This window comes from Spermophilus citellus (genome assembly GCF_964194105.1).
Source record: "Spermophilus citellus genome assembly, chromosome: 6".
NCBI classification, from domain to species: Eukaryota; Metazoa; Chordata; class Mammalia; order Rodentia; family Sciuridae; genus Spermophilus; species Spermophilus citellus.
The window spans coordinates 150,970,168-150,997,556 of NC_138187.1; the positions used below are offsets into that span (position 1 = coordinate 150,970,168).

Sequence of the window (27,389 nt, forward strand, 5' to 3'; positions counted from 1 at the left end):
AAGAAGATGTCTTCACAGTGGGGGAGGATTTGCAAAGACAAGAGGGCTCTTCCCAACGTGGACCCAAGGGAAGGCTGGGGATGTGGTTTTGGACTATTAACCTTTTTCCTGAGAGACAGGCCAAGACGGTGTTCCCAACGTAATCCGGATGTGGATGTCATCTGATTGCTGTCTCTTCTCCTGCAGGCTGGCCCTGCAGCACGGGGATGGCCATGTTGTGGATTACCTGTCCCAGCCAGTCATCGACTACATTCTCAAGAGCCAGCTGTACATCAACGCCTCTGGCTAGCAGCCGCACAGCTCTCTGCTCCACCCTCCCCTCGTCCTCTACCGACACACCAGCCCCGCCAGTCTCTGTCAGTCCCCTGGTTTCTCTCCTGCCTCTCTGTTTCTCTGCATTTTCATTTTGACTGTTCTCCGCACTTGCTGACTTAACCCCCCACAGTGTGGGGGACCTGCAAAGAACCATGGCATTCCCAAGTCCACCATCTTTGGACTAACTTTCCTCTAGTCTCTGGGTTGGGGGTGGGTGAGGGGAAAGGGTGGGAGTTGGGGGAAGTGCAGTCCTTGGAGATGTTCTGGCGTCTATCTCCCAGCATGCTCTAGAGAGGCGGCTCTGGTGCCCATTCTCCCAGCATGCTCTGGGGAGGTGGCTCTGGTGCCCATCCTCCCAGCATGCTCTGGGGAGGCGGCTCTGGTGCCCATCCTCCCAGCATGCTCTGGGGAGGCGGCTCTGGTGCCCATCCTCCCAGCATGCCTTGGGGAGGCGGCTCTGGCTCTCTCCTTCCCAGCATGCCCTTTACCACAAAGGGCTCATTTTCTTTCTTTTTATTGATTTATTTTTCTTCGTTGACTTCTTGTAGAACTTGGATGAAATCAGTGTCTATGGTTCTTTATGTTTGTAGTCTTGATACAATCCCGTGGTATTACTTCCCTTTTGATAGGACACTATAGCCAGCCTCAGCACTCAGTGAGTGCACGGAGGGCCATTTCCAGTAGAGAAGACTGAGCCACCTCCGCTTCTCCAACACACACACACACACACACACACACACACACACACACACACAAGCAGCAGCGGCAGCAGCAGCCTTTGGTCTAGAGTAAGACTTTCAGGTTCTAAAGCCTGGGAGCCGAGGCTGGGAATAGTGGGGATTTTCAGAACTGAAGTCTATTCCTTAGTTTCAGTCCATTTTCCTGATGGTCTTCTCACTTCCCAATGACATCTGTACATTGACTTCTGTGAGCTGTGGCCGATGGCACTATGTGGGTTCTCTGCCAGCCCAGGCATTTCCAAAGAACCTTCAGAACCACTTAAGCCCTCGGAGACCATGCTTAGACATGTTCCTGCATCTGAGAAGAATCACACAGGCAAGGCCAAATCCTGATAATCCAGTCATTTCTTTAAAAAAAAAGAATGCTAGGAATTCCTTCTACTGTAGAGATCTTTGCTAATTGGAATTATTTATTACCCATTTGGCTGGGATCTCTTTCGTAATGTAAGTCCAGGATGACCTAGGGGAAAGCATTCTGTTACCCTGAGGGGAATCAGTGATTTTCACCTACTTCCGCTGAGGCCCCCAGACCTGAGGCCCATTCCTTCCTGAGAAGCAGTACCTTGGCTTTGTGTCTGGGCCTGGTCCTCTCTCCTGCAGAGCCCCACAGCTGCAGGTGCCACCTGAGGAAATCTGCCTGACACAGGAACGGGTTCTTGGAAGAGAGATCATGGAGCAATCAGGAGCCACTAAGCTATTTCCCCCTTTTTCCTCCCTAATTTCCTGCCTTCCTCTCTGGAGACAATTTTGACAGACTGTGTTCAACACCTCACTCATGCCTGCTTAAAGAACTCAAAGGAAATCACACTCCTGCTCTGTGTCTCTCATCCAGTCTCTAGCTCTGGGTTTCTCATTGTCTTTGAGGAGGGGTCCCCAAGTATTGTATACTTTGATCCAAATCTATTCTGAGTTACGCCCCAGGTGGGACCTGAGTCTCGGGACGTGTTTCACGTCTACAGTACCCTTCAGTTGCCTCCAAGAAAAGGAAATGGATTCAACAGAGGAATGTGACAGAGTGGCCCCCAGAGGAGGTGTATTGCTCTTGAATTATGGAAATGACCTTCAAAGGAAGAAAGGGAAATATTGTTCATGTCTCCTGGGTTAGGAACCATGGAATGAGAAACTGAAAAACCATCAGAACTCATGTGCTCCAACACTTTCCTCTATAAGTTGAGGAAGCAGAGATCCAGGGGATTGGTGCCTGGTCCAAGGTCACAAGACAAGTGCAGAGCCTGATGAGAGGACGTTGACTCCTGACACAGACAAAAACATGGAGCTGAGTGTCCTGGGGTAGCATGGCGTTTTCAAGGACCTGAAGTTTATGGACAGAGTTTATGAGGATGCACAGGAGCAGACCTGAGAAAGACAAGATTCCTTTTGTTCCTTTGGTCCACTCTGTTATTCTGCTGGACTCTGGACAAACCCCATCAACTCCACAACTCAAAAGAAGGAACCAGGCTGACTCTGTACCCTCCGTGTAGGGGCAGGAGGACATGTAGGAGTGGGAGGGAGAGTGAGATGCACCAAGGAAAAGAACAGGTACAGGAGAAGTAGATTTCTAGGAAGCAGATGGAGCAGGTTACATCTTGGTATGGCACAGGGGTTGTGTTAAAAATCACTTTCCTTTAATGAAAGCAAAGTGAATCCCCTTTCAGGGTAGAATTGTCCATTCCCCACTCTGCTCTGTTCTTCCTTTGCTGGGGGAAGATCAGAGAACCTTTCTGAGGCCAGGCCAGGACAATGTGACTGCAACCCAGTCACAGCCACCACCAGAAAGATGGAGTTTCAAGTGGCACCCCAGGCATCAACAGGATAACTACTAAGCCCCGACTTTCCTTCTAGGAGTGGTCCTTCCTATAAAGACCAATCCAAGGTACTATGGCATGGCTCAGAGATAGTGAGAAAGTCAGAGCCTCGATTAATCATGTCTACAGGGATCTGGAGCCTCATTTCCTGCTATCAATAATCTGCATCACTCCCATGTTTCTGAAAGTGGCTGATGTCAGAACAGGCAGGAGGGAGACCATTTGTTTCAATGACTCTCTCCTCAAGGAATGGCCCCCTGGGGGCCCTGTGCTGCTAGCAGTCTCCTTAGTCTCACACTCCTCAGCCCCAGGCAGTCTCTGGGCTACTGGCTTTGGTTTTCCTTGAATGTACATCAGACCAGGAGGAAAGTCTCTTTCTGAAGTGCCTGAAACCAGAGATGGAGCTTCTAGAGACACTGATCTTCCTGTCTCAGATTAGCCCGCTTCCCCAGTGTGCTCTAAAAGCTCCAGCTTCTCAGACAGAATCAAAGAACTTGCCGGTGGAACCGAGAAGAAAGTAAGACTCAATAATCAAATGACAGCAAAAGGCAGAGAATGACAGAGAGAAATTTGTACTACAACCCAAATCTGCTCTTTCCCCAGGCGGATACACAGACACATTTTTAGGGGACTAAGAGAGAAAAGCATGTTATCGTGTATGTTCTATTCATCAAAAGAGTAATACAGAAATGCAACCGTCAAGTATGAAAAGCTCAGGATCTCTCCCAAGGTTATGGCAGGAGAAGATGGGAACAAGGTGAGATGGGAAGGATGGAAACAGGGACTGATTTTGTAGCTCATAAAGTTAGGACACCTTAGAAATAGCATCGTGGTGGTGATGATGCATCTGCCAAATTCACCCAGTCTGCACTTTCCCGTAGCTGCCCTGTAAACTAACTCTTCCTGTGGTTTCTTTGTCGTGTGAGTTTGGAGTGTCCGTTTCGTCGGCTCCAGTTGATAAGGAGTGAGGTACAGCTCTTTCCCGCCACTTTTGGTCTAGTCGCAGGCCCAGAGCTCCGCACGATCCTCGTGGTCTTGAGGGTTGGTATGGGGAGGAGGCAGCTCTCTTTCTTTCTTTTTTTTTTTTTTTTAATCACTTTTTGGTCATCTATCTGCCATTTTAAGGGTAAATTTTGCTTTATGGAAATCAAATCATCAATAAAAATTACATTCAAGTTGCAATACCATTTCCACAGTGAAATATTTTGAGTAAAATTTTGTTGCTAGAATAGTCATGGACAAGAATTTTATCAGCAAAATGTTTCAATTATGTTAATAAATAAGACAATGCTACTGCTAGAGTCTTGTGTCTTGGTCTAGAACCTTCCCCTGTGTGTTGCTCTGAGAAGTAATCACTTTTTCTTTATAATCTTATTTGATAGGAGACAATAATTATAATATTTCCTGCCTGGTTCAGTTGATACTATACATGGCACAAATGCCTATAATCCCCATGACTCAGGAGTCTGGGACAGGAGGATTGCAAGTTTGAGGCCATCCTCACCAACTTAGTGAAACTCTGTTTCAAAATAAAAAGGACTGGGGGGCTGGAGTTATGGCTCAGTGGTAGATCGCTTGCCTAGCACGGGTGAAGCCCTGGGTTAGATCCCCAGCAGCACATAAAAAGATCAATAAATTAAATAAAGGCAATGTGTCCATCTACAACTTAAAGAAGAAGGAGGAGGAGGAGGGAGAGGAGGAGGCTCTGATGCTTTAAAAATAAAAAGGGCTGGGGATGGAGCTCAGTGATAGAGCACCCTTGAGTCATCTCTAATACCAAAAAAGATAAAAGAAAAAGGAGGAGGAGAGGAGAAGTAGTATATATAACCACACCCAAGGATAATAACAGGAAGAATAATTAGCAGACTTGTAAATCATGCCCAAGTTTTCTCAGTTTAAAAAAATAAAATGAAATCTTAGATCCTGATTAGCCCACATGGTCTAGGATTGTTTAAATTTGGTTCTTAAATGAAATTAGTACTTTATGAATTAAAAACATGTTTATGAAAATTCAAAATGAGTTTGGCCTGAAAGATCTTAACTAAGACAGAAATTATTATAATTTGGCAATGTAAGCAAATAAAAGTGAATAATTTGTTAATTGCTCAACCCTGTTGAAATTATTCATTCTTATTTCATCTTTAGTTGTACATCCTGTATTGGTTTTGGTCTAAATGGTGATTGGCACTGGCTAATCATCAGCAGTGATTTGGAGGGGAAATGGCCGTCCCCTCTTAGGCCAGCTCACTTTAGAGTCAGGAACTTGTTTGTCAAAAAAAAAAAAATTTGTAATCACTTTGGTTCTTAGGGTTCCTTTTTCCCCTCTTAAATTGGGATTAGCTGGCTTTGTGTGTATCCATGTGGGTTTTGTGGCACATCTTAGTGATACTTGATATGCCTTATAAATTGATTACTTGAGTTTATATTTGCTACTTTGTACACAAACCTAAACACTGCTTTTTTTTCCTGTCCTAAGAATGCGTAATGATGACACATGTTTAAAATTGAGTATAAATATTGATTTAATTTGCTAACTTATACTAACTTTAAAATGTTTACACTAAGTATGAATTAACACACATATACATAGGTATTTCTTTCCTTACAGTCCATAAGTATGCTTCACATCTTTGCATCTCCTAAGAAATTCTGTGTGGCCAACGCTACAAGAAGGCAGAGGAAAAGTCTATTCGTTGTTTTTCATGTTCGGCAAGAACCCATAACATTCCTATGACCATGCAAAACACTAGGATATGATAAACATGTTCCTGGCCCTTGAGACTTGTTCCAAACACTGGACTGAGCTAAGCATCTTCTTACCATTTTGTCTAGCCTCCCCACGAGTGCTGGAAAGAAACCACTTCCTGGGATAAGATCAGAAACACATACACTGACAAGTTGTAGTCTATGGGCGGTTTCATTTCTAACCCCTTCTCCTCTACTTTGAGTCATGGCTACTAATAGCACAATTAATAAGAAAGCTCTCTGAGGGGAAATATGAGAAATATTTCACTATAGGTTAGATACTGATAAGAAATCCCTTAACTTGGCAGGTTCAGGCCAAGACTGGCAACCAGTGGCCAGGTCCTGGATAAGCTACATCCTCTTCTTCTCAGGGTCCATTTGTCAGGTCCTCGGAGATGAGGAAGTCCCAAGAGTCACTTGTCCATTCCCCAGTCTCTCCTGGGGGATCATGTCCCATTTGTCAGGAAAGACCTTCTTTTGACTTCCTGAACAATTCATTGCATCCGGGAATCTTCTCCTGATGGCCTGCAGCCTGGCTATTAACTAACGGGATTCTTCACCAGGATCCCTAGAATGTGGAGTCTAACTTACACAGAGACAAATAGTCCATCAATAATGAACTCTCATGAAGAATTATCCCTGAGAAATGGCTTTCCACCAAGAGGTGGCATCTTCCAGACCCCTGACAAGTGAGATGTGGTCCTAACAGTGGGTTTCAGACAACAGTGGGTTTTAGTGGGAAGGTGAAGCCTCGCAGGCCTGGCCCACAGAGACCTCCCACGTGCCCCTTTCCTCCGGGTTCTTTCTCTTCTGCCCAGCTGGAATGGTGACAACTCTGCCCCTCCCCAATGCAAAGGCAACCTCAGAAGTCACGTGGTATAAGAAGCAAGGCCTCTGAAATGACCATATGGAGTCCCGCTCTGCCAGCCTGCTCCCTACCTGGTCTATTACGGGACAAAGAAAAAAATAGTGTATTCTGTTTAAGCTATTGCATTTCTTTAGCTCTTTGTGGCAGAGCAGTTAATCTACCCTAATTAATATAGACACATTTTCTGGGATTTAGTTAGTTACAAGAAATTTGTAGGATGTACGATTGAGCAGGCCATATCAGGATTATAAAGTCAGAACAAAGTGGTCAGATTTATCAGAATTTGGGGGTCAATGTGAACAGAAGCAGAATCCTTCCCTCACTCACATGGGTAGATGGCCAAATCAACATCTTAATTCGTTGAATTTTAATTTGTTAAGAACATGAGCTGTATACTACTAACTACAATGCTCCTTTTATTTTAGAGTGGATGAAAGATGGCAAAAACATCAGTGACACCCTCAACCCAGACTGCATTGTTCTAGAAATAAACCTCCGTGCTTAGGATAGAGCATCCACTAAGCTTCATCATGCGCTTGTGCTTGCAAAGGGCCAAATAAGATACTTGGAAATAGGACTTAAAGATGATAACTCTAGGACCCAGTGGCATGTCGGTGGTATTTTCATTTCCATTGTTTTGGTTCTTTCAATCTCAGGCTTAGAGTTTAATAAAATTAGAAACTGACCTCAAGCATCTAATGATAATTCTTTATTTTAAAACAGTCCACAAACAACCAAGGAAATATGGAAGCGAGGCAGCGTGAAGGTCTCCTGGGTTGGGGTGGAAGCTTCTGGATCCTTGGGCAGTTCCCACCGGTGTTATGACTCAACAGTCCACTGCCATCAGCTGTGGAAAGGGATGGAGGGACAGCTGGAATGTGCAGCAGCGTGGACAACCCAGAGCCATTCCAGTTTCGCTCAAACTCAAGTGGCCCCGTGGGAATGTCTTGCAACACATGTTCTGTTGAGTAGGAGGTTGCAAAACAAAGGGGTGACGGCAATAAATACCACTTATGATGAGCAAGGTTCGTAAGTTTAAACTTACAAAGTTAAGACATTTGTCTTCCTCACTAGACGCTCAGCTCTGTGGGGCAGAGGCTATGTCAGAACTGAATCACCCATACTTGCACACAGTAGGGACTCAATAAATATACTTTGGAAGGATGGATGGAAGGATGGATTCTACCCAGCTCAAGAATAAGTAGGGATATTCTCTGCTAGAGGGAAAGGAAATAAAACACATAGAGGCATATAATTTCTAGTGTTTAAAAAGTAGGATTGAACTAGGACTAATAAAACTTCGAGATAATTTCACCTCTTTCATTGCCCAAATGACATTTTTCTCTCACTTTGAGATCCAAACGTAAATACCTTCCCAATGTTTGTTTTGATGGTAGGAGATGCTTTAATAAAAACATAGTCTCTAAGATGCCATGGCATCATTAAGAGAAAGGGTATCACTCCCAGGCCCAGGGTACGAGGGTAGCAGGTCACCAGCAGGCACCATTGCTCCAAACAGGCCAGCTTTGCAGGTCCTCAATCCATCACCGCTCACTTCTTCCAGCCTGAAAGTCGAGTCCTGCTCAGGTGCTGGGCGGTAAGTGGGAAGAACTCTGGTCAACAAGAAGCTTACGGCGGACAGCACAAAGCAACAGTACTTCCCTGGTCACAGTGTGATAGGATCTCACTCTCTGCTCTCACATTAGGAAGGATTTGATGCGTGGGCCAAGTCAAAAATTTTTCCTTTAGTTGCATTACTTGCAGGACAAGATAACTATAATCCAGTGGCACTTGTCCGGATTCCAGGACTCAGTTTATGACTCTTCTGAGGCAAACATTTGCCTGTGCAGTTTTTCCTTCCAACCAGTCTACTCTTGGGTGCTGAGAGCCTTGATCAGTCTCAAACCCAGCACTATTTGCCTCATTGCACAGGAAACAAATAGTACATTCTGGTGCCACAAAACGTCTGCTTGGCCACAGTCTCAGGGATGGGGTCCGATTTAATTGACCTGCGCACACCCATTAAACGTGTTCCAATATCCCCATCCCACCCCACCCACACGAGGAAGCTCCTGAGCCCTCAGATCTGTATCCCAGGAATCCCAGTTGAGAAGTCTCGGAGGTGTCTCACTGTTGCTCGAGAGCCTGGGTATTGTAGCAGCCCGGGGGCAGGTTGTCCCTAATGTTTTCCAGGTTCTTCACGTCCGCCAGAATTCCATCTATGCTTGTCTCCAGCAGATGGAGGTGGCCCTTCTGTCGACGCGCCCTCTCCTCCAGCTCTGCCATCAAGGGCCTCAGCTGGCTGTTGATCCGGGTCTTGGCACGGAAAAGCTCCTCCTCCAATAAGATCAGTCGCTCTTCATCCACAGCATTAGGCTGGTCTATTTGAGGGAAGGAGAAACGCTGCAGTGAGATCCCCTGGCATGAGATCCCTTGGCACTGGCATGAGTGCCGTTCTGCATGCTTAACAGATGCCTGTTTCCACCTGCCCAGAGTAAATAGTCTGCTATGCACTTAAAAGGCTTATTTTTATTAGAAATGATCTAGAAAAAGTTTGAGTGTAGTTATTTGTTAGGTAGAACGCAACAATGCTGTTCAATACTCTGCAAAATGAAGTTTGGAGTTTTCCTTTCACATTAGGCTCGAAAGATCATGCTCTCAAAGAGGAAGGCTGAAGGTCACAGGGGTCTAAACATGAACCACGATATCTGCCTGCCACAGCTCACCCCTAGGATTAGAATCAACCCCAAATTCTGCTTTCGGAGTCACCCTTAGGAAACGTCTCCCTGCTTTGTATTGGAAGATCTTTAGAAACTGGCTGAGCTTCAGGGTTTCTAGAGGCCAAGGTATGCTTTGCTATTCGGAGGACGGATTCCAGCTGTTAGAAAATGATGTAAGACTTTATTCTGGAAACAGTGGGAATCTGGCTAGGTATCCGTTTATTCCCAATGTGAAATGTAATCACATTTGTCCAGGTATGTTTAACCCATAAATTAAATAAAAGCTAATGTCAGCATGAAGGGAACCCGGCCAGTCCTGCTTAGTTCAATTAGGTTGAGTGGCCCTTAGTCAACTTAAACTCAGGGTCAGGTTGCCTCCCACGTCTGGGCTGAAGTGGTAGTATTTCAGTGCCTGAGTATATTATACACAGAGCAATTAATCAGTTATTGCTCCAGAACTCAAGAGGACACAGGGGGTAGAAGCAACAACATAACAAAAATATTGATCCAGTGAATCTATCCTTCATGGGGCAGGGGAAAATTCAAGAATTTAGGGTTCTCTGACATGCAGAGAAAGCTAAGCAAGCTTGGGAAGAAACAAAAGATCTATGGGAGGGACCTAGGCTACTAGAAAAGAAGAGGAATTTTTGAGGCAAAGAAATCTCAGTGTGAATCCTGCCTACACAATTTACCATGGGATCTGCAGCCTCAGTTGATTTCTCTGTGAAACACAATCACAAAAATATTTCAGACCCACCTCTTAGGACTCTTATGAGACTTAAATGGTCTTACACCGTGAAAAAACACTGGGGTAGCACCTGGCACATAGCAAGTGTCTCATGTTCCCCACTACCCGTCTCTCCACGCTCTCTCATTTTCTCTTTAAAGGCTCCATTAGTTTCATTACCCTTTTTAGGAGACTAATAACGCTGCTAAAACGGGGAGTGTTTGATCCACGGAGAGCATTTCACTCTTTGGGGCTTCACTGGGTGGCAAAGCAGACCCATTAGTAGAACAACATTGACTACATTGGACTCTCAGGGTGATGATGATCCTCCACAGAAAAACCGGGCTTTAAAGTTGTTCTACTGAACTGGAAAAGTAGAGTTAAGCCTTTTTCTGAGTGTCACTAGAATCTGTGGCCAAATCCCTACTTTCTTAAGCCACTGCAATCCATGCTTGATTGAACAGGCCAAATGAGGATTTGATATCCGCTCTACCTAAATCCAGAATTTTAATTAAAATCGTTTTTTGTTTTTTTTCTGGGAGTGATTCTGTTAGGAAACCTGATTCTCTGCCACACTGGTCTGTTGGATCTATTTTATCCTAAAATGTTGCAGTATCTTGTGGATCTACTGTCTTTGCATTTCTTCTCATCATCTACCCAGACAGCTCAGGTTTCCCTAGCTGGGTTCACTACAGTTTCCCTTGGGTTTGGGGTTGGTGAACAGCAGAATCAGCACACGGTCCTTCACTTCACAGACCAGGAGCATCCACCCCTACATCTTCCCCTCACCACTCCTGCTGCCTCAGACTGGCAGAATTCTAACTGGCCTCCTGTCCAACTCCCCTTTATGCTCCCCTGCATCAGCTACCCAATAACAATGTTATTCTTTTGCTTAAAACTGTCCACTGGCTTCTCAGGATGAAGGCCAGCCTCCACAGTAGGACTCTCAAACTGTCCAATCTTCCCATAAAGTCTCCAGAATACGTTCAACCACTTCTTCAACCCACAGACCTCCACCTCTAAGTGCAATAGGTACTCAGTGACCCATTTTAGAGACAGTAAAACAGAGTCCAGAAATACAAAACAGACTGCTTAAAGTATCTGGACCTGGAAATAAAGCAAATTTCCAGACACCCTTAAGGAAAGTGGCGATTCCCAATCCCAGGGAGGTTGTGGAGACTCCACAGACCTATCAGATGTAGAATGCCGTCCAGGGTGCTGAGCGTGTCTTGGATTGTAACGCCTGCATTCTTGGCTCTGGTATCAACTCTCTGGGCTTCTGTAATCACCTGAGGAGAAAGAAGAACAGACTTGTCTGGGATGGGTATTTTCCATATTGGTGACTTTAAAGGGATCCCCCAGGGAAAGAAGCCATGGCTCACCATCTGCACCGCATCCCTGTCCGTGTCAAACTCCAGCTGCCTCCTGGCCAGCTCTGTTTCCACCTCCCTCATCTCGCTCTTTAGAGTGGCCAGTCCCTTTTCCATGGCCAAAGCCCCATCTGCAGTCACATTGGCTTCCAAGTTCAGACTCCCTATCTCCTGGGAGAAGAAAAGGAGCCAGGGACGGAAGGAGAGAGGGGGGTGAGGTTCAAAAACATCCCAAGGACAATTGTAGAAAAAATACAGCTGCAGCCAAGGTCTGATGGGTAAGTTGGATGAACAATGAGAGAGTCAAACTGGGGACACACCCTTCCCCAAGCTCTGCCTCAAACAACAGAATCTGGGGTATGTCTCTACGGGCTGGGAGGGTCAGCACCGAGATACTGCTTCCCTCTCAGTGTTCACCAAACACTGAACACAATTAGCAACGATTTGAGAAAGTCCAAGGACAGGGAACTCACGTGGCTCTCTGTCATGTTCCTGTGCTGCTGTGGTCTTCTGAATGATTTTACTAGGACCCCCAAGGCAGCTGAGTTTGCAGTGGGGAGAAGGAATAGGGTACCCGTGTGGAGTTTTTGTTTTTAAAAGGACAAAGCGTATCAATAAGTTCCTCAATAAAGTATTAGTAAGCTTCAAATTGCTGGTGTCCTTATGCTCTAAGCTGTATGAAGAGAGGTACATGAAGTTGGTCATATACTCAAGGGGCTTAACATTAGAAATTGTTTTTGCAGATTACTGAGTGATCTCAAAGTGAGGTCAAATAGCCCAGATACTTCTAGAGATCCCTCTGGGCTTTCTAGAAGCATAAAATTTCTAGCAGTCATGTTTGCTTAAGAGCTAAGAGGCCCTCTTCCAGCTGAGCATCTCTGCTATTGTGGCACTTAACACGCGGGTTGCTGGTGTAGCTTGTTCATATGCCCCATTACCCTGAGTGCTCCTTGAAGAGGCGAACTGGGTCTTCTCCTCAGCACCAGGCAGAGTGAGGCCAGAGAAAAATGAGTGAGTAGACCTCAGACACAGGATATGGACTGGCATAAAAGCTCTAGAGCTCCTGAATCTCATCATCTGGTATCAAAACATTGATGACAGGTGTTACAGGTTGAACAGTTAACTCCCTAACAGGTATGTTGAAGGCCTAAATCTCAGTACCTCAGAATGTGGCCTTCCTGGGACACTGGATTGCTACAGATGTAATTAACTACAATGAGGTCATTCTGGAGCATGGTGGGTCCTTATTCCCATGTGACAGATGTCCTTATAACAACAGGCAGAGACTCAGAGGTGGGAAGCACCATGTGATGGCACACACAGAGATTCAAGGGACAGAGATGCGAACCAAGGGACATCAAGGACTGATGGCTACCACCAGAGGCTAGGGAGAGGCAAGGAAAGATTCTCCCTGAGAGCCGGCAAGGGGGGCAAGGATGGCACATTAACTTTGGATTTCTAGCTTCTAGAACTGTGAGAAAATAATCTCTGTTGTTTTAAGCCAAAAAAGTTTGTGCTCTGGAAAACCAATACAACAGTCTACATAAAAACAATCTTGAGCCAGGCACGGTGCCTGCAATCCTTGCTGCTCAGGAGGGCTGAGGCAAGAGGATCGCAAGTTGGAAGCCAGCCTGGGCAATTTAGGGAGGTCCTGTCTCAAAATAAATAAAAAAGGCTGAGGATGAAGCTCAGTGGTAGAGCAGCTCTGGGTTCAGTCCTATAAACCAACCACAACCAATCTTGGGTAGTTCTTCTCAAAACTGTCCCAAAGGGAGATGAAAATGGGATCTCTGACACTTAGTTGATTACAGTCCCACAAATCAATTTGACAGTAGGGATGGCCATGTGGATCTGGGGCTCCAATGATGGACCACCACAGCCTCGGAGCCCTCGGGGTCAAAATGAGCCTAGTGCTCTCTCCCCTGGGGCTGCCTGGGCCAACCTGCACCTCATCTTCTCTTTACCTGTTCTATCTCGCTGGAGATCTCCAGGGCCTCCCTGGCCGTCTTCTCTGCACTCTGGGCGTCCGCTGAGGCGCTGCCCAGGGCTGCTTCGGCCTGCTGGGTCTTGTCACTGGCATCTGCAACTCTCTGGCTGATGTAGGAGAGTCTCCTCAGTGCCTCTTCAGCTTCTGCCTTCCTATCTTCAACCTGCAGGTCAAACTCTGAAATAAAGAAGGAAATTGCCCTGCAGATGAAAAGAACCTGGAAATGAGCGAGAGGGGCTGCTGGTTTAACGAGGAATGCCTGAGAGAGTGTCAGTACAGACCGGGGTGGGGGAGTGAGGCGAGGAGTACTCTTTCTTTTCCCAGAGGCCAGAGTCAGTCACGAGTCCCCACCATGCAAGAGAATCAAGGCCCCAGGAAATAAGCAGGCAGAATCTCTGAGGCCCAAAGCTTCCATCCAGAGCCTTAAGTCCCAAACTGTCAAGGACAAGAATCAGGAGCTAGGTAGAATGGGCACAGAGGGACTTTCAATGAAGGAAACTGGAAAAATTTAGGAATGCCCATCTTTGATTTGTTACTGAAGATGCTGAAATTTTAACCAAATCGGCAAGGCATCCCCCAAACCTCCTGAGGTCTCGATTCCATGACAAAGGGGGCTCTGTCTTCTCCACAGAGCAACCATAGGGGTTCCATATTGGAACCAATCAGGCAACAGAAAAAAAAAAAGAAAGAAAGAAAGAAAAGAAAAAGAAAAAGAAAGAAAAGAAAAAGGAAAATATCTGTAGAGCAATGAGATGTTGGATCTGTGAGGAATCATATCAATCATTTCTGTTCGGGTGTAGAAAGGGTATGTGAGTTGTCTATGGTCACACAATGAGATCACCCAGGTCACCAGACCCAGCAAAGAGGGGAAGTCAAACCTTCTGACATTTAGTTCAATTCTTTCCACTACTTACATTGGATATTAGTGAGTTTTTTCTTTATAAAGATATTTATTAAGCATCTATTAAAAATATCCCAGTCTACTCACCATTAAAGAGATACATGAAGACTCAAAACCCATCAGCCATGACCCTAACCTTTAAAATACTCAGGTGACCTGGACCATGAAGCACTAACCTCTGAGGTTCTTTAGGATGTTCTCAACTTCATAAAAAGTGGCATTGCCCATACTTAGTGCTTCTTGGGCTCTGCTTTTAGCAAGGTTGGCACGGGAAAGCAGCTGATCTGATTTCTGTAAATAGACAGAACAAGATTAGAGAAAGTACATTCCTGCTGGCAAAGTCACCCTGACACATTTCTCTTCATGACAACAGAGTGCTGTGATTCACCGCACAGTCTAGGGGTACTGGAGCAACCCCTCTACAATCTGGGATGGAGCAAACTTTATAAGCCAACTACAGGTGCCACCTAAGGAGACTTCTAGTCCACCCACAGGGGATGGGAATAGTCTTGCAAATCATTTTAAACTCTAGGTGCTTCCTGAAGTCAAGCTAATAGACAGACCAAAATTAGACCCAGGAGGCTTGGGTCCTATTCCAAGGGTTGAGTGCTGACTCAGTGGGTGGAGTTAATTACATCAAGGTCTGTCTCACTTCCTCCCTCTGTGAGCCGTGGCACCGTGACCTTCCGAGAGTTTCAAATGGGTCTTCTTGCCATATTCTTCCCACGGTAGGCATTTGATACTGCTTATTGAACGGACGAATTAACAAAAGGATACCTGTCTCTCATTTTTTCCATTCTGTAAGAGCTGCTGGGTTTCTTTTTCCCAGTTTTCCAGATTGCTCTGCACACGCTTGAACTCATCCATATGCCTGGTCACCAGGCTAGAGAGAGAATCAGCTTTTTGTCTGATTCTCTTCGCTTCCACCTGTGGGCCCAAAGAAGTGAATGAATCTTGCCCATTACCACACCAGCCTTGTTAAGACCTGGCACCAGTGTTTGAAAATAACAACAGGTTTCAGAAGTCAAGAAAACCATCCCTAACCATCCAGGCTCAAAGCTTAATAGAAATGAGACCCTGTGCCCAAGGGAAATCAGGCGGCAGCAGGGCCCTTGAGCATCAAACAGGTTTTGCGTGTGTGTTCCTTTGTATTTATTCAATTTTATCATTTTAGCTTATATATTCATGGGAACGTGTGTCCATGGAAATCACTGGGAGTGCTTTTTGCTACAGGTAGAAAGTGGATTCTTCTTCACTGAATAAATTGGGAACAGTGAAGAGGATTAATGGCAGAAACGATGCAAAAACTTTTGCTAACAAAAGTCCTCTGTACAGAGAGATGCACCAAACTTTACAGTACTTCCCCCACACATTCCAACAGTCCCCAGAACTAGGGAAGAGCTATAAAGGTTTTACCCACTAAAAGGCTCAGGATGAAAAGTCCAAGGGTGTAAAAGTTGGGGTTTAAGAATAAGAAGATGGATAATAAGAATCATGCACACTCTTCCTACTTTAAAGCAAGAAGGGTAAATGCTGTGGTCTGACTATGTGGGGGCTGTTGAGGGCTTGGTCCCCAGTGGTGCTGTTGGAAGGCCGTGAAGCCTTTGGAAAGGAGGACTGAGAGGGAGGTCCTTAGGTCATTGGGATGTGCCCCCCAGAAGGATTGTGCAATCCTGCCTATCCTCTTCTCTCTGTTCCTGGCTCAGGGGTGAACTTTTGCTCTGACACAGCTCCCTCTTAGTGCCATCTGCCACTCTTTCCAGAACTGAGCCAATGCAGGTACCATGCCAAAATCATGAGCCAAATAGACCTTTTCTCTCGATATGATAGTTGCTTCAGGAATCCCACTGTAGTAACGAAACGCTGGCTAATACTGTGAACATGGAGCAAAAGCTGAATGCGTTGAACAATATGATGGAATCCCTATCGAAGGAAGCATTTTTGGCCCTTCGTAATCAAGCACACAGGCAAGATGCCCTCACCTGAAAGGACTGATCATCCACTATCTGAAGCCCAGACAGGGAATCCAGAAGGCCGAGACTGTGTTGATAAGACCTATCCGCTTCCATGTCAGTTTGGGTGGCTTCCCTTGACAACTGCTGGGCCAGGGTCTTAGTTTTCTCCAATCTGTGGGGAGGAAGAGAAGAGAGTTGAGGGGAAAGAAGGACTTTCAAAACTTAATTTTATTTTTCTATTACTAGGAATTGAACCCAGGGTCTTGAGCATGTTCTACTACAGAGTTACAATCCCCAGCCTTTTAAAATTTTATTTTGAGACAGAGTTTTGTTAAGTTGCCCAGGCTGGCCTCAAACTTGCTTATCCTCCTGCCTCAATCTTCTAAGTAGCTGATATTACAGGAATGTGGTAAGAATCACCTCCTTTTATAAAAGCCAAAATTGATCCTGTTACTTTAAAAGTACATAATCAGAATACTCAGAATAGCCATCAAGAGGGTGTTTGCACATACCATTCATATGCTGTAGAGGGTAGTCATTTCTGCAAGTACTGCAATCTCTCAATCTAATCATAAATTTTACTAAGGTTAATCAACCTTCTTCCAGCCTTGAAGATATTTGCTTTCCCCAAAGTAACCAGCTCATTCTCTTGTCCCTCTTATTAACATACATTTGAAAAGAAGCCTGGTGCATTACATTGAGAGGATCCAGGTTTTATGGGCCGGAGGGAGAAACCACTGAAACTTGCCTTCCCCTGAGTCCTTGTACCACAGAGCTGTCTGAGACGCCACTTCCGCCCCCTTCACTCAGACCCTGGTGGGGCAATGACAGCGCTTGTTTGGAATATTTCTCTGTTTCCCTTGTTAGTTGCTCCATGCTCCTGGCTGATTCGACATGGCTGAAAGGATTAAAAACGGAAGAATTAGTTTTCATAGCAAAAGGGCTCCTTTTCTGTCTTTCGTGTAGATAAAGGGAGAAGAGTAAGGAGACTGGTTTGGTTTTCAGAAAAAAAAAAAAAAAACTAAATCCAGATTCGATGGCATCAGAGGAACTATCAAGAAGCATGTGTTCTGGAGATTTTGCCTCCTGTCACAGGCCCCGTGGTCTCTTCTGTATATGACACGCTTAGTGGAGGTGGACCCTGGGGAGGAGTGGGAGCAGTCTCAGGGTGACAGAACGTTGCCCCTGTAAACTGTTTTCTGCAGGGAGAAACCCCTGGATCTCATTTTGTCCAGGTCCAACTCCCTACTCCTTTGAGCCCAGGCCTGATAGGACAAGCTTGTGAGTAAAAGTCCCCTGTAAGCTCCGTTTTCCAGATTTTACAAAGTGATATTAAAAAATCAAAACAAACAACACCAGGGATCTGGAGGCAGCTCAAACTATGAAAATCCAAGCCAGCCCCCTTCTGCTGACTGAATTCTTCTTGAGATTAGCATGGTCAGCCCCTCCGCAGCAGACCTCTAAAACACAATAGGATTTAAAGTCAAGGCAAGCACCAGGGAGCTGCCTGTTAGCAAGCTCCTGCAAGCTGGTTTCCAGGAGGAAGCGCCCCTCTGTACACTTGCAGACACAGAGCAAACAACTCCTTGCTCTCCATTCCCAGGCTTGGTGTGGGACCCTAGGAGTTCCTGAAAGCTGCAGGATTTCCTTTTCCAAAGGCTAATTCATTTCACAGGCTCCTAGGAATCACATGGGACAGACACCAAAGCCATATTGTGAGTCACAGAGAAGTCTGGGAAAGAAACACTCCCACCCCACAACTCTGGCCAAGGACCCCGTCCAGGGTCCACCTACGTATACTAAAAGCCAAGCAGTTGAAACATGGCTTCAAGGCAGGAGACGGCTGCAAAGGAGGCTGGAGGGAATGAACTTGGTGCTTGGGTTCTGAATACCCCACAGTCTTGTTCAAGTTTAGCCTGGAGGAGCCACCTGGACCAGAGGTGCCTCCACTGCTGCTCACCTGTCTGCCAATCTTGTGGCCTCCTGAGCCAGACTTTTAAGGCCATTGGACCCCACATAATGGTCTACGGGAGGAATTTTCTGTGGAAAAAGGAGACTTAGTTAAGACTTTGCATTTGACTGTGGAGCCTAAGCAGGTGCAGTTGAAGTGTGAGAACCACTTGTCATTGGCCACAGATTTCACACCCTGACACACCGAGAGAGTCTCAATCCACCATGAACACGCAGTTTAAAAAAAAAAAGTATGTGTAGATAAGAACAAAGTAGAACTCCAAGTTCCAAAAAGTATCTATAAAGATAAGGATGCATTTAAAAATATATGCATGTACATTCTTATCTCTATATCAAGTCCAGTAGCATATATCAAGTTATAACAGCAGCTGTTTAGCAGTAATAGGATCATAGGGGATTTTTATTTCTTTTCTGTATTTTATACAAAAAAAATTTTTGTAACCTTGGAATAAATTATTTTTACATGTGATTTCTTCATCATATTTCTATTTCTTGTTTCCTTTATTCATCTTCTACCCATCTGCTTTTATTATTGTCACCATAGCCTTCTTTATTCAAAACAGAAGAGTGTTCAATCGAATCCCTCCCTCCTGCCACACTGCAAATTACATCATTAAGAGAATTGTTGTGACAACATTTTTCTTCCATTTGCAGAACTGTCTTTATTGGGCCACTTCCTTTCTTCCTGCCCGACTTCCTTCCTCCTTCACTCTCTCCCTCCTCATTCATTCATTCATTCATTCATGCAACTGACATGTGCAACCACCACATACCACGCTGTGGGCTAAGAAGGCAAATTTGAGCAGAGCTAAAATAAATGAAGAGAACATGATGCAGTCAAACAGGAAATTGTAGGAGGCCAAAGACACAAAGAATAGGTGTGACTGTTGCAAGGAAGAGAGGTCCCACTACCTGCCAGGTGGACCAAAAGCCCAGAGAGACAGAAAGTGAGCAGGGGGAGCTACTGGTGGGTCCCCCGAGCAGTGGTTCTGAGTACCCCAACCCAGCCAAACCTACGGTGTTTTTCAGGGAAGCTTCGCTTTCCGCCAGGCTCAGGCGCATCTGGGTGACGAGCCTGCGGGTATCCTGGACTCGGTTCTGATACTGACTGCTCAGGGCCCGAATCCTTTCCGCTGCGGTCTTGAGGTCATCCAGGCGATTGCGGTAGCTGTTCTCTTGGCTCCTCACCTTGTCCAGCTGGCGACTAAGGGTCCTACTAACACCTGAACCCAGAGAAGAGGGAAGATCAGCGCTATTCAGGTTGGCCCAGAGCGATCTAAAATGATGGAGGGTTGACTGGCCAATAGAAACGCGCACGAAAACTGCTCTTGAAGATCCATCATGCAGGTCTCAGAGGAGTGTCACTGACAGCCCTTCTACCTGGGCAAGGGCTGGTGGACACACCTGCTGAACCAGTGTCCAAGGAAGAGTCTAGGACGTGCGTCTAGCAATTCTTTCTAGACATCAGTCCTCTTCTGGCTAAAGGGAAGTCAGTCGGCCTTTCTCACCTTCTGAGATCTGCGCTTCTCTCAGAATATCCCGTAAGGCCTGCTCCGCCTGCTTCATCCTGCCTTCCAGTTCTGAGCCAGGTACTGTGGCACCACCACCACCCTGAGCCTTGGAAATCAGGGCCTCCAGGCTCTGGAGCTGCTGCATAAACTGATCCATCTGAAACCACACGGGAAAGAGGCTCAGAATGGAGGATGGAGACCACACCCAGCACCAGGTACCCAAGAGACAGCAGTGGCGAACCACCCAGAGACGCTCGCTATGTTCTGGTGGTTCAGTTTAGACTTTAGAGACTGGAGTCCTCTAGCTGTGTGGCCTGGGACAAGTCACTTTCCCTATCTACTCAATGGGGACGATAAACATAATGATACTGCCTCGTAGAATCATGACTTGCACTACACGAGTTAATATTTGTCAAGTGCTTACAGCACAGCTGGAAGAAAGTTCTATGATAGCTTGTTCAATAGACAACATTTAAAAACAGGTTGAGTGTGTTCCACATTCGAAGTTCTGTTTGGGAATTTTATTCCCCAACCCCTCACTCCAGAAAAAAAAAAAATTAATAATAACAACAAAAACCTCAAGTCCATTCTTCTTTGGAACTTGGATGGGGGAATTTCTGGAAGCCACTCTTGTTTGCAAAGCCTTCATCCCCTCCTGGACTTCACTTATCTTTGATATGCTTATGCTTTTGTTTTTAATATTTTTTAGTTGTATATGGGCACAATACATTTATTTTGTTTATTTAGGCTTTTGTTGTTGTTGTTGTTTTCTAATGTGGTGCTGAGGATTGAGCCCAGTGCCTTACACATACTAGGCAAGCGCTCTACCACTGAGCTTTATGTTTTCCTGCATTCGTTTTGCAAGGGTTTCTATTGGAAAAATGTCTAGATGGAGAGTGGCATATTATAATGGCAAGAACTGAACTCAGAATCTGGAAGACAGAGTGGCATTTCCCAGTTCCAGCTGGCTCTATCACTTTGAAAAATAGCAAGTATTTCAAGATTTTCTTAGATCAGTGAAAACTGAGGCCAGAATATCTTCCAACTCAACTCAGTCATCATGATTATCAAACAAGACTATATTTATAGAAGGGGGCTTGAAAATAGTATATATAAGAAGTAAACCTGTATTATTATTATTATTATTATTATTATCATCATCATCATCATCATCATCATTCAGAATCTTTTTAGTACAACAAAATTTACTATTTTCAGTACTAGGAATTGAACCCCGGGGTGCTCTACCACTGAGCTACATCCTGAGCTCTTATAATTTTTTATTTTGAGATAGGGTCTCACTACATTGCTGAGGCTGGCCTCAAACTCGTGATCCTCCTGCCTCCATCTTCTGAGTCACTGGGATTACAGGTGTGTGACATGGTGCCTGGCTAGTACAACAATCACAAAAACAAAAACAAAGATAGCAACTTCCCATCCTCAGGAGACTAGGGGGTAGCTCCTAGATCCAGGACAGAACCAGTCAGTGGGCATATAAAGGTTCGATTCTGTGGGGTGGAAGGTGGTTAGGAGCAGCAGGCACACCTGAATCTTCACTTGATTGTAGCAAGCTGGACAGCTGGTTAATGCTTGGTGCTCACAGTTGAGGCCACCAAATCCTGGCTTGCAAACACAGCTGCCATCACTTCGACACTCCACAGGCTCCGAGCCCATAGGGTTGCAGTTGCAAGCTAAAGACAGAGACAGACAAATGGAGCATGCTCATCAACTCATCCCAGCAACCGAGAAGGTGTAGCCAAGATAGAAAGGAAGAAGATCAAGTCTCCAATGGGGAAGAGTCGTTTGTGGCCCTGGCCATCGGTCTTGGGTTAGATTCAGTCCTTGGCTATGCCTTCAAGCACATTCCCAAAATATGTAGACCTCAGGACTCACCTGCAAGTTTGTTTGGTGTGTGTGGATGAAAAGGTATCACTGTGGTTCCTCTTATTAAACTGTAAGCCTGTTGGATATTTTGCTGTCTTTGCTCCTAAGGTAAATAACATTTCTTCTGGGCCTATTATGTGTGAGATGTAAACATCTCTCTCTGTTTTACAGATAGGAATGGGAGCTCTGAGAGATTGAATAATCTGCTGCAGTGAGAGCTCAGAAAAAGCCAGTGATGTAGGAAATCTACACCATTGATCTAGGAAGTGCAGTAAGAAAGTAGTACTGTTACTCATTTGATCAAATTTATTAAGTACCTACTACATACTAGGTTCTGTTTTAAGAGTCAAAAATAGAACAGTAAGTGAGACATTGCTCTAATGATCCCAGTGATTCTATCTTCAGTGCTCTCAAAACACTGATCCTTGGTTTGTACCCAAAGGACTTAAAATCAGCCTACTACAGTGATGCAGCCACATCAATGTTTATAGCAGCTCAATTCACAATAGCAAAATCATGGGTCCAACCTAGGTGTACTTCAATAGATGAATGGATAATGAAAATGTGATATATATATATTCCCCCCAATGGAATAACTCAGCTTTAAAGAAGAATGGAATATGGCATTTGCCAGTAAGTAGTTGGAGTTGGAGAATATCATGCTAAGTGAAATAAGCCAATGCCAAAAATCTAAAGGCCGAATGTTTTCTCTAATATGAGGATGCTAATTCACAATGTGGTGGGTGGGCACTAGAGAAAAATAGAGTTACCTTAGATTAGATACAGGGAAGTGAAGGGAGGGGAGGGAAGGGGAGGTGGGGATAGGAAAGATAGTGAACGAAACAGACATTATTACTGTATGTATATATGTGACTGCATGACCAATGTGATTCTACAACATGTACACTCAGAAAAATGAGAAATTATATCCCACCCATGTATGATATATTCAAAGTATGTAAATGCATTCTACTGTTATGTATAACTAATCAAAACATTAAAAATTTAAAAAACCGCACTGATTGGGGGATGTACTACCATTATTTGCATACACATTTGTGACTTCCTTATCACCATACAAGGACCTTGGGACCCGGGACTGACTTGTTCATCATTACAACCTTAGTATCTAGGCCCACATTAGATACATGGTTGGTGCTTGATGATATATAGTTGAATGAAAACCAATTTCTTTGGAATTGTAAATTGTCAGTATTAATAACACTGAATAACTAGAAATACAGCGCTTACAGTGTGCTTTCTCATATGCCAATTTATTTTATCTTTCCAAACATTTTGAGTTAAATGTTAGTCAAACATATGAGGACACTGAAGTTCAGAGGGATTAATTGGCGTGATCAGCACAATGCACTAGGTATGTCACAAAACCGGACTTGAATTCAGCACCACTAGTGTCATCTAGAATCTTCTTATCACAGGATGTTTTCCAGAACATCATAGCCAACTCTAAGTTGGGGTCAGGGCTGGTCTGGCCCATGAACAAGTCAGTCCTGTCATGCTCCTGGGTGAGAAGGCCCCTCTGCAGAGAGATGCTCCGGCCTTTCCAGGTGGAGACTGTGGCGTGAGGCTCTTTCTGGAGACAGGCTCTTGAGTTCTGCTCCTCAAGGTATCTGGGGCCTTTGGGACTAAGGAGGGCCTGGGGCAGGCCTGCCCCTCTAGATCTGAACTTGCCTCTGAAATACAACCTGTGCAAAGGAGAGCTGAGGACCCATCCGATCCGTGCTTTGATCTGAAGCAGTCCTTAGGAATGCTCAGCCCTGGCTACTGCTTTGAAGCTGAGCCTCCCTTGGAGGACTTTCAACAGTGGCCCTCCATACCCCAAGCATGCAGACTTCCTGAGAGGGTCTCTTAAACTTCTCTGCAGTTTGCTCAGACTTGGTCTCAAGTCATTCATTACTCTCCAGTAAGAGGTCTGGCAGCCACTTCCCCCTACTCGCCTCGGGATTGGGCATGGGACCTGGCTCCATTTTATCTCCTCTTCCACTTAGGAATGTAAACCTGACCTTTTTTACATCTCCCACCCAGCTTTAACCATTTGAGAGCCTCTGGCTCTGCCTTCCAGATTCCTGGGAGTTGGGGGGGGGGGGGGAAGCAGTCTTAAGACCAACCTCTGAGGGAGAAAGGTGGGCTGTTTCTGGGACGGTTTGATCAGAAAACCAAAGCTGCATCATGACATTCCCTAGTAAACAGGGCAAGCTCGTACACACACGTACACACAGACGCAATCTGTGTGTGGGGGTGGGGGTAGGGAGCGCAGTCCTACCTCGACACTTGTCTGCTGGGTTGGGAGCCAAAGGGTCCCCGAAGTAGCCAGCTTTGCACTGGTCACAGTTGACTCCGGCTGTGTTGTGGATGCACTTCAGACACCTGCCCGTCAGCCGGTCACAGTTCCCAGAGGCACTGGGGTCGATGTTGTTGTTGCACTGACAGAGCTGACAAGGCCTCACCGGGCCCCGCTCCCCGAAGGGGTCCCCAAAGTAGCCATCAGCACAGAGTTCACAGCGAGCACCTGGGAAAGAACAAAGGAACAAATGGCCAAGGCCAGACGGTCATCTGTTGGCAGCAAGACTAGACAGAGAGGCCTAGAGTGCGAGGCACCCCCAGAGAGCCAGGGAAACGTGCTTCTTCCGTGACCCCAGAACAGTACGGGTCAGGAGCAGGTGCATGACAGGGTTGGCACCACCCCGTCCACAGTCACCACAGACTGTGGAACACAGCGACATCGCTAGGAGGCCTAACTGGTTGTTTTGGGGAAAGCCAGTAGCAACGTAGGAGTGGTGAGAGTCTAGAGATATCACCAAGGCTGCTGCTGGGTTTTCTTTCAGACTGACCAGCACAGGGATGTGACATTGAAGAGGTGACTAAGATTTCCTTTTTTAAAAAAATGTTTTGTAGTTGTAGATGACATCATGCCTTTATTTTATATTATTATTATTATTATTTTTTAATGTGGTGCTAAGGATTGAACCCAGTGCCTCACATGTGCTAGGCAAACGCTCTGCCATGGAGTACAACCCCAGTCCCTAAGACTTCCTTCTTTACTTTGGGTCATTAAAAAACATTTCAAACTATGCATTTGGTCAGCATCTTCTAACTCCAAACCTCCCAAAACAGGAGTCCATGTTTACTCCCATAACTGTGCTCTCTGTCCTTGCCCAATCCACCTCCCCTCTTGGTATCGAGATAGTCTTATCTTTAGAATAAGCACATTTAGATTAACCTAAAGTCATTAAAATTTTCTAGAAAATTCCTAGGAGTAGATTCTCTTGACATGGATTCACAGCCCCAGGACAGGAAGAAGCTGGCTGCAGAGCAGGACTGTGGTCTTACCAGTGACTCCGAGCGGACAGTTGTTGCAGACCACCTCCTCTGTCTCTGGCATCACCGAGCAGCTGAACCCATTGTGACAGGGGCATGGCTTGCAGCTGCGGGGGTCATGGGGATCATTATAAAATCCAAGGGGGCAGTCGGCACACTCGATGTCAGGATTCTCATCCCCTGAATAACAATCTCCTGGGAGGCAGAAGAAGAATGGAGGGGCAGAGAAATGAGCAGGATCAGATAATGTGTTTCCTTCAGAAGAGCAGGGGTTGTGTGCAAGCCCACAGCCTTCCTTTCTAAAGGTTTTCCTAGTACCTGGGCACTGGCATTCACCCCTGCCTCTACCAGACCTTGAATTTCAGCTTCACTCTTCTATGCTAAGCAATGTACCCTACCTCCACTATCCACAACTTAGCACTGTCCCTTGTCCTCTGTGGCCTGACACCATTGATTGCCCGGTTCATTGAGACCCCCACTTGCCTTTGATCTCCCCACACAATTCTTGGAACTTGATACCCACTCCCCCACTGCACTGAATCAGGACAGACAGCCGTTTCCTGTAACCTAGCACCTTTCTCACAACCTTGTGGCATTTCCTTAATGAAAAGGACTGAGTATAATAAGGCGCCCTGTCCATCCTCCCCGACTCCAGCCCGCCTCTCCCTAATCCTTCCCCATCTCTGAAATGAGTTCAGGCATAGTATTCCTCACTCCGCTCTTAAGTTTCACAGGAGACTGTGGTCACCTGGCTGTACCCCCAGTCACCTACTGGTCCAGGTGTCATTTCACTCACCGGTGTCTGGATCGCAGGCCCCTCCCCCTTGGCAGTTACATGGAACACAGGTGCCAAAAGGCCCCAGTCTTGCTGAATCTCTTTTGTAGCCAGAAGCACAATCCTGGCAGAACTGTCCCTTGTACCCAACGGGACATATACAATGTTCAACCCAGGGTGCTGGGGCTCCAGAGACAGGGCGGGCTGAAACCAGGGTCACATTGTCAATGTACCCAGTACCTGCAATAGAGAGGAGAGGCTAGAAGTAGCAAGTGGTAAGGCTAAAAGATTTGAAATCAAGCCAGGCATGGTGGGCACGTCTGTAATCCCAACAGCTCGGGAAGCTGAGGCAGGAGGGTTGTGAGTTCAAAGTCAGCCTCAGCAATTTAGTGAGGCCCAAAGCAACTCAGCAAGACCCTGTCTCTAGATAAAACATTTTTTAAAAGGGCAGAGGATGTGGCTCAGTGGTTAAGTGCAACTGGGTTCAAACCCCGGTACCAAAAATATAAAAAAATAACAAATAAAAAATATCTGAAATCAAGCCTCTCTAGATTTTATTTTTCTCCACTCCTGACAGATGGTGTCACACAGAATTGGGACTAAGCACACAGGCTCTGGAGCTGGAAAAATCATGGTTTAAATTCTGTCTCCACCCTCACAAGCTGTATTAACTGGCAAATCGATAACCTCTCCACAGCTGCATATCCTCAACTGCGCAAGAGAACGGTGCCATCTATCTTCTAAATTTGTGTTGAAATTAAATGACAGTGTACGTTGTAATGCACATAATAACAGTTCAGTAAATTGCTAGCAAACACCTTCTCCACTTACTACCTTATTAGCTGCATTAGTGACATGGAAATGGGGCAGGCCAGCCGTGCTTCCTTTTTACAGAGTGCTAAAAAATACTGGAACTCTCTCTTATATAATTCCAGCTGGAACCAGGAGGCCCCAACATGTGAAGTTCAAAAAAGAGAATTAACAGGATACACGAGGATGTTTAAACATGGCAGCAATAAGTACAATCCAAGAGGAAGGGTCAGTCTAGGAATGAACCGGTGTGCCCTAGAGCCATTTCTGAGCTGGAGAAATACACCCAGGTGTTGTAGCTTATTTTCCTCAACAATCAGCTTTCATGGAAATTCAGAGACTCTTATAACGAGGTGATGTCATCATTATTCATTTACCGGTTCTGACCTCTTTAAAAGAGGAATGTTCCCCTTTGAGAAATTTCTAGAATGTAAAAATTTAGACTTAATCAGACTCTGAGTGAAAACCATCAAGCAGTTTATCGACTTGTTTGGAGACAGCCCACCTTCTTAGAAAGCTTCAGCAAATTACACTAACACCCAAGAAGAGAGTTTCATTTCTCCCAGGCCCTTACTGTATTCTCCATACGTAGCCCGGATCTGAAGGGCCGTGAGGTTCCGCAGTAACCTTCGAAACTCAAAATAGCTCAGCTGGGGGCTCCAGTTACTGCTTGGATGTTCATTTAATCTGCATAATTCAAAATAAAAATCTGTAAAAATCCAACTCATATCACATCACCACCTGATACAAATCATGCCCAAGAATGTGGGAACAGCTAGGGCCCTTGGTAGTCCTGCTTAGGGGATGCGGGACTATGAGCTTTATCTCTTCCTAAGCAGGAACTTAGAGCTTTCTCCCTCCATGGGGAGGTCAAGTCTGCAGGAAGTGATGGAGGGCAGATAGCGGGCAAAGTCAAGCTCCAGGGGTCATGCTGCCTGAAGCAAGGTTGGTCCCAAATCCTCAGAC

At 45.5% G+C, this 27,389-nt stretch overlaps 2 protein-coding genes across 4 annotated transcripts in view; one reads left to right on the forward strand and one right to left on the reverse strand.

The window, feature by feature from the left end:
* The window catches only part of NMNAT2 (nicotinamide nucleotide adenylyltransferase 2), a 138,658-nt gene extending 138,170 nt beyond the window's left edge, over window positions 1-488 (forward strand). Inside the window, exon 11 of the mRNA XM_081298474.1 lies at window positions 187-488. Within this exon, the coding sequence (XP_081154600.1) occupies window positions 187-289 (103 nt within the window). The 3' untranslated portion in view covers window positions 290-488. The remainder of the gene's footprint in view (window positions 1-186) is intronic.
* A 6,672-nt stretch (window positions 489-7,160) lies between these two features.
* The window catches only part of LAMC2 (laminin subunit gamma 2), a 64,517-nt gene continuing 44,288 nt past the window's right edge, over window positions 7,161-27,389 (reverse strand). For 2 of the 3 annotated variants that reach the window (XM_081297867.1, XM_081297866.1), the window contains 16 exons: window positions 26,998-27,110; window positions 25,635-25,853; window positions 24,851-25,033; window positions 23,784-24,029; window positions 21,161-21,306; window positions 19,613-19,772; window positions 19,122-19,327; window positions 18,094-18,173; window positions 16,882-17,031; window positions 16,161-16,305; window positions 14,956-15,105; window positions 14,355-14,469; window positions 13,255-13,454; window positions 11,303-11,461; window positions 11,110-11,209; window positions 7,161-8,854 (listed from right to left, as the gene is read on the reverse strand). In XM_081297867.1, coding sequence (XP_081153993.1) covers window positions 8,601-8,854; window positions 11,110-11,209; window positions 11,303-11,461; window positions 13,255-13,454; window positions 14,355-14,469; window positions 14,956-15,105; window positions 16,161-16,305; window positions 16,882-17,031; window positions 18,094-18,173; window positions 19,122-19,327; window positions 19,613-19,772; window positions 21,161-21,306; window positions 23,784-24,029; window positions 24,851-25,033; window positions 25,635-25,853; window positions 26,998-27,110 — 2,626 coding nt within the window. In that variant the 3' untranslated portion in view covers window positions 7,161-8,600. Of the gene's footprint in view, window positions 8,855-11,109; window positions 11,210-11,302; window positions 11,462-13,254; window positions 13,455-14,265; window positions 14,470-14,955; window positions 15,106-16,160; window positions 16,306-16,881; window positions 17,032-18,093; window positions 18,174-19,121; window positions 19,328-19,612; window positions 19,773-21,160; window positions 21,307-23,783; window positions 24,030-24,850; window positions 25,034-25,634; window positions 25,854-26,997; window positions 27,111-27,389 lie in introns of those variants that run through there. The other variant, XR_014022493.1, reaches the window with a different exon arrangement.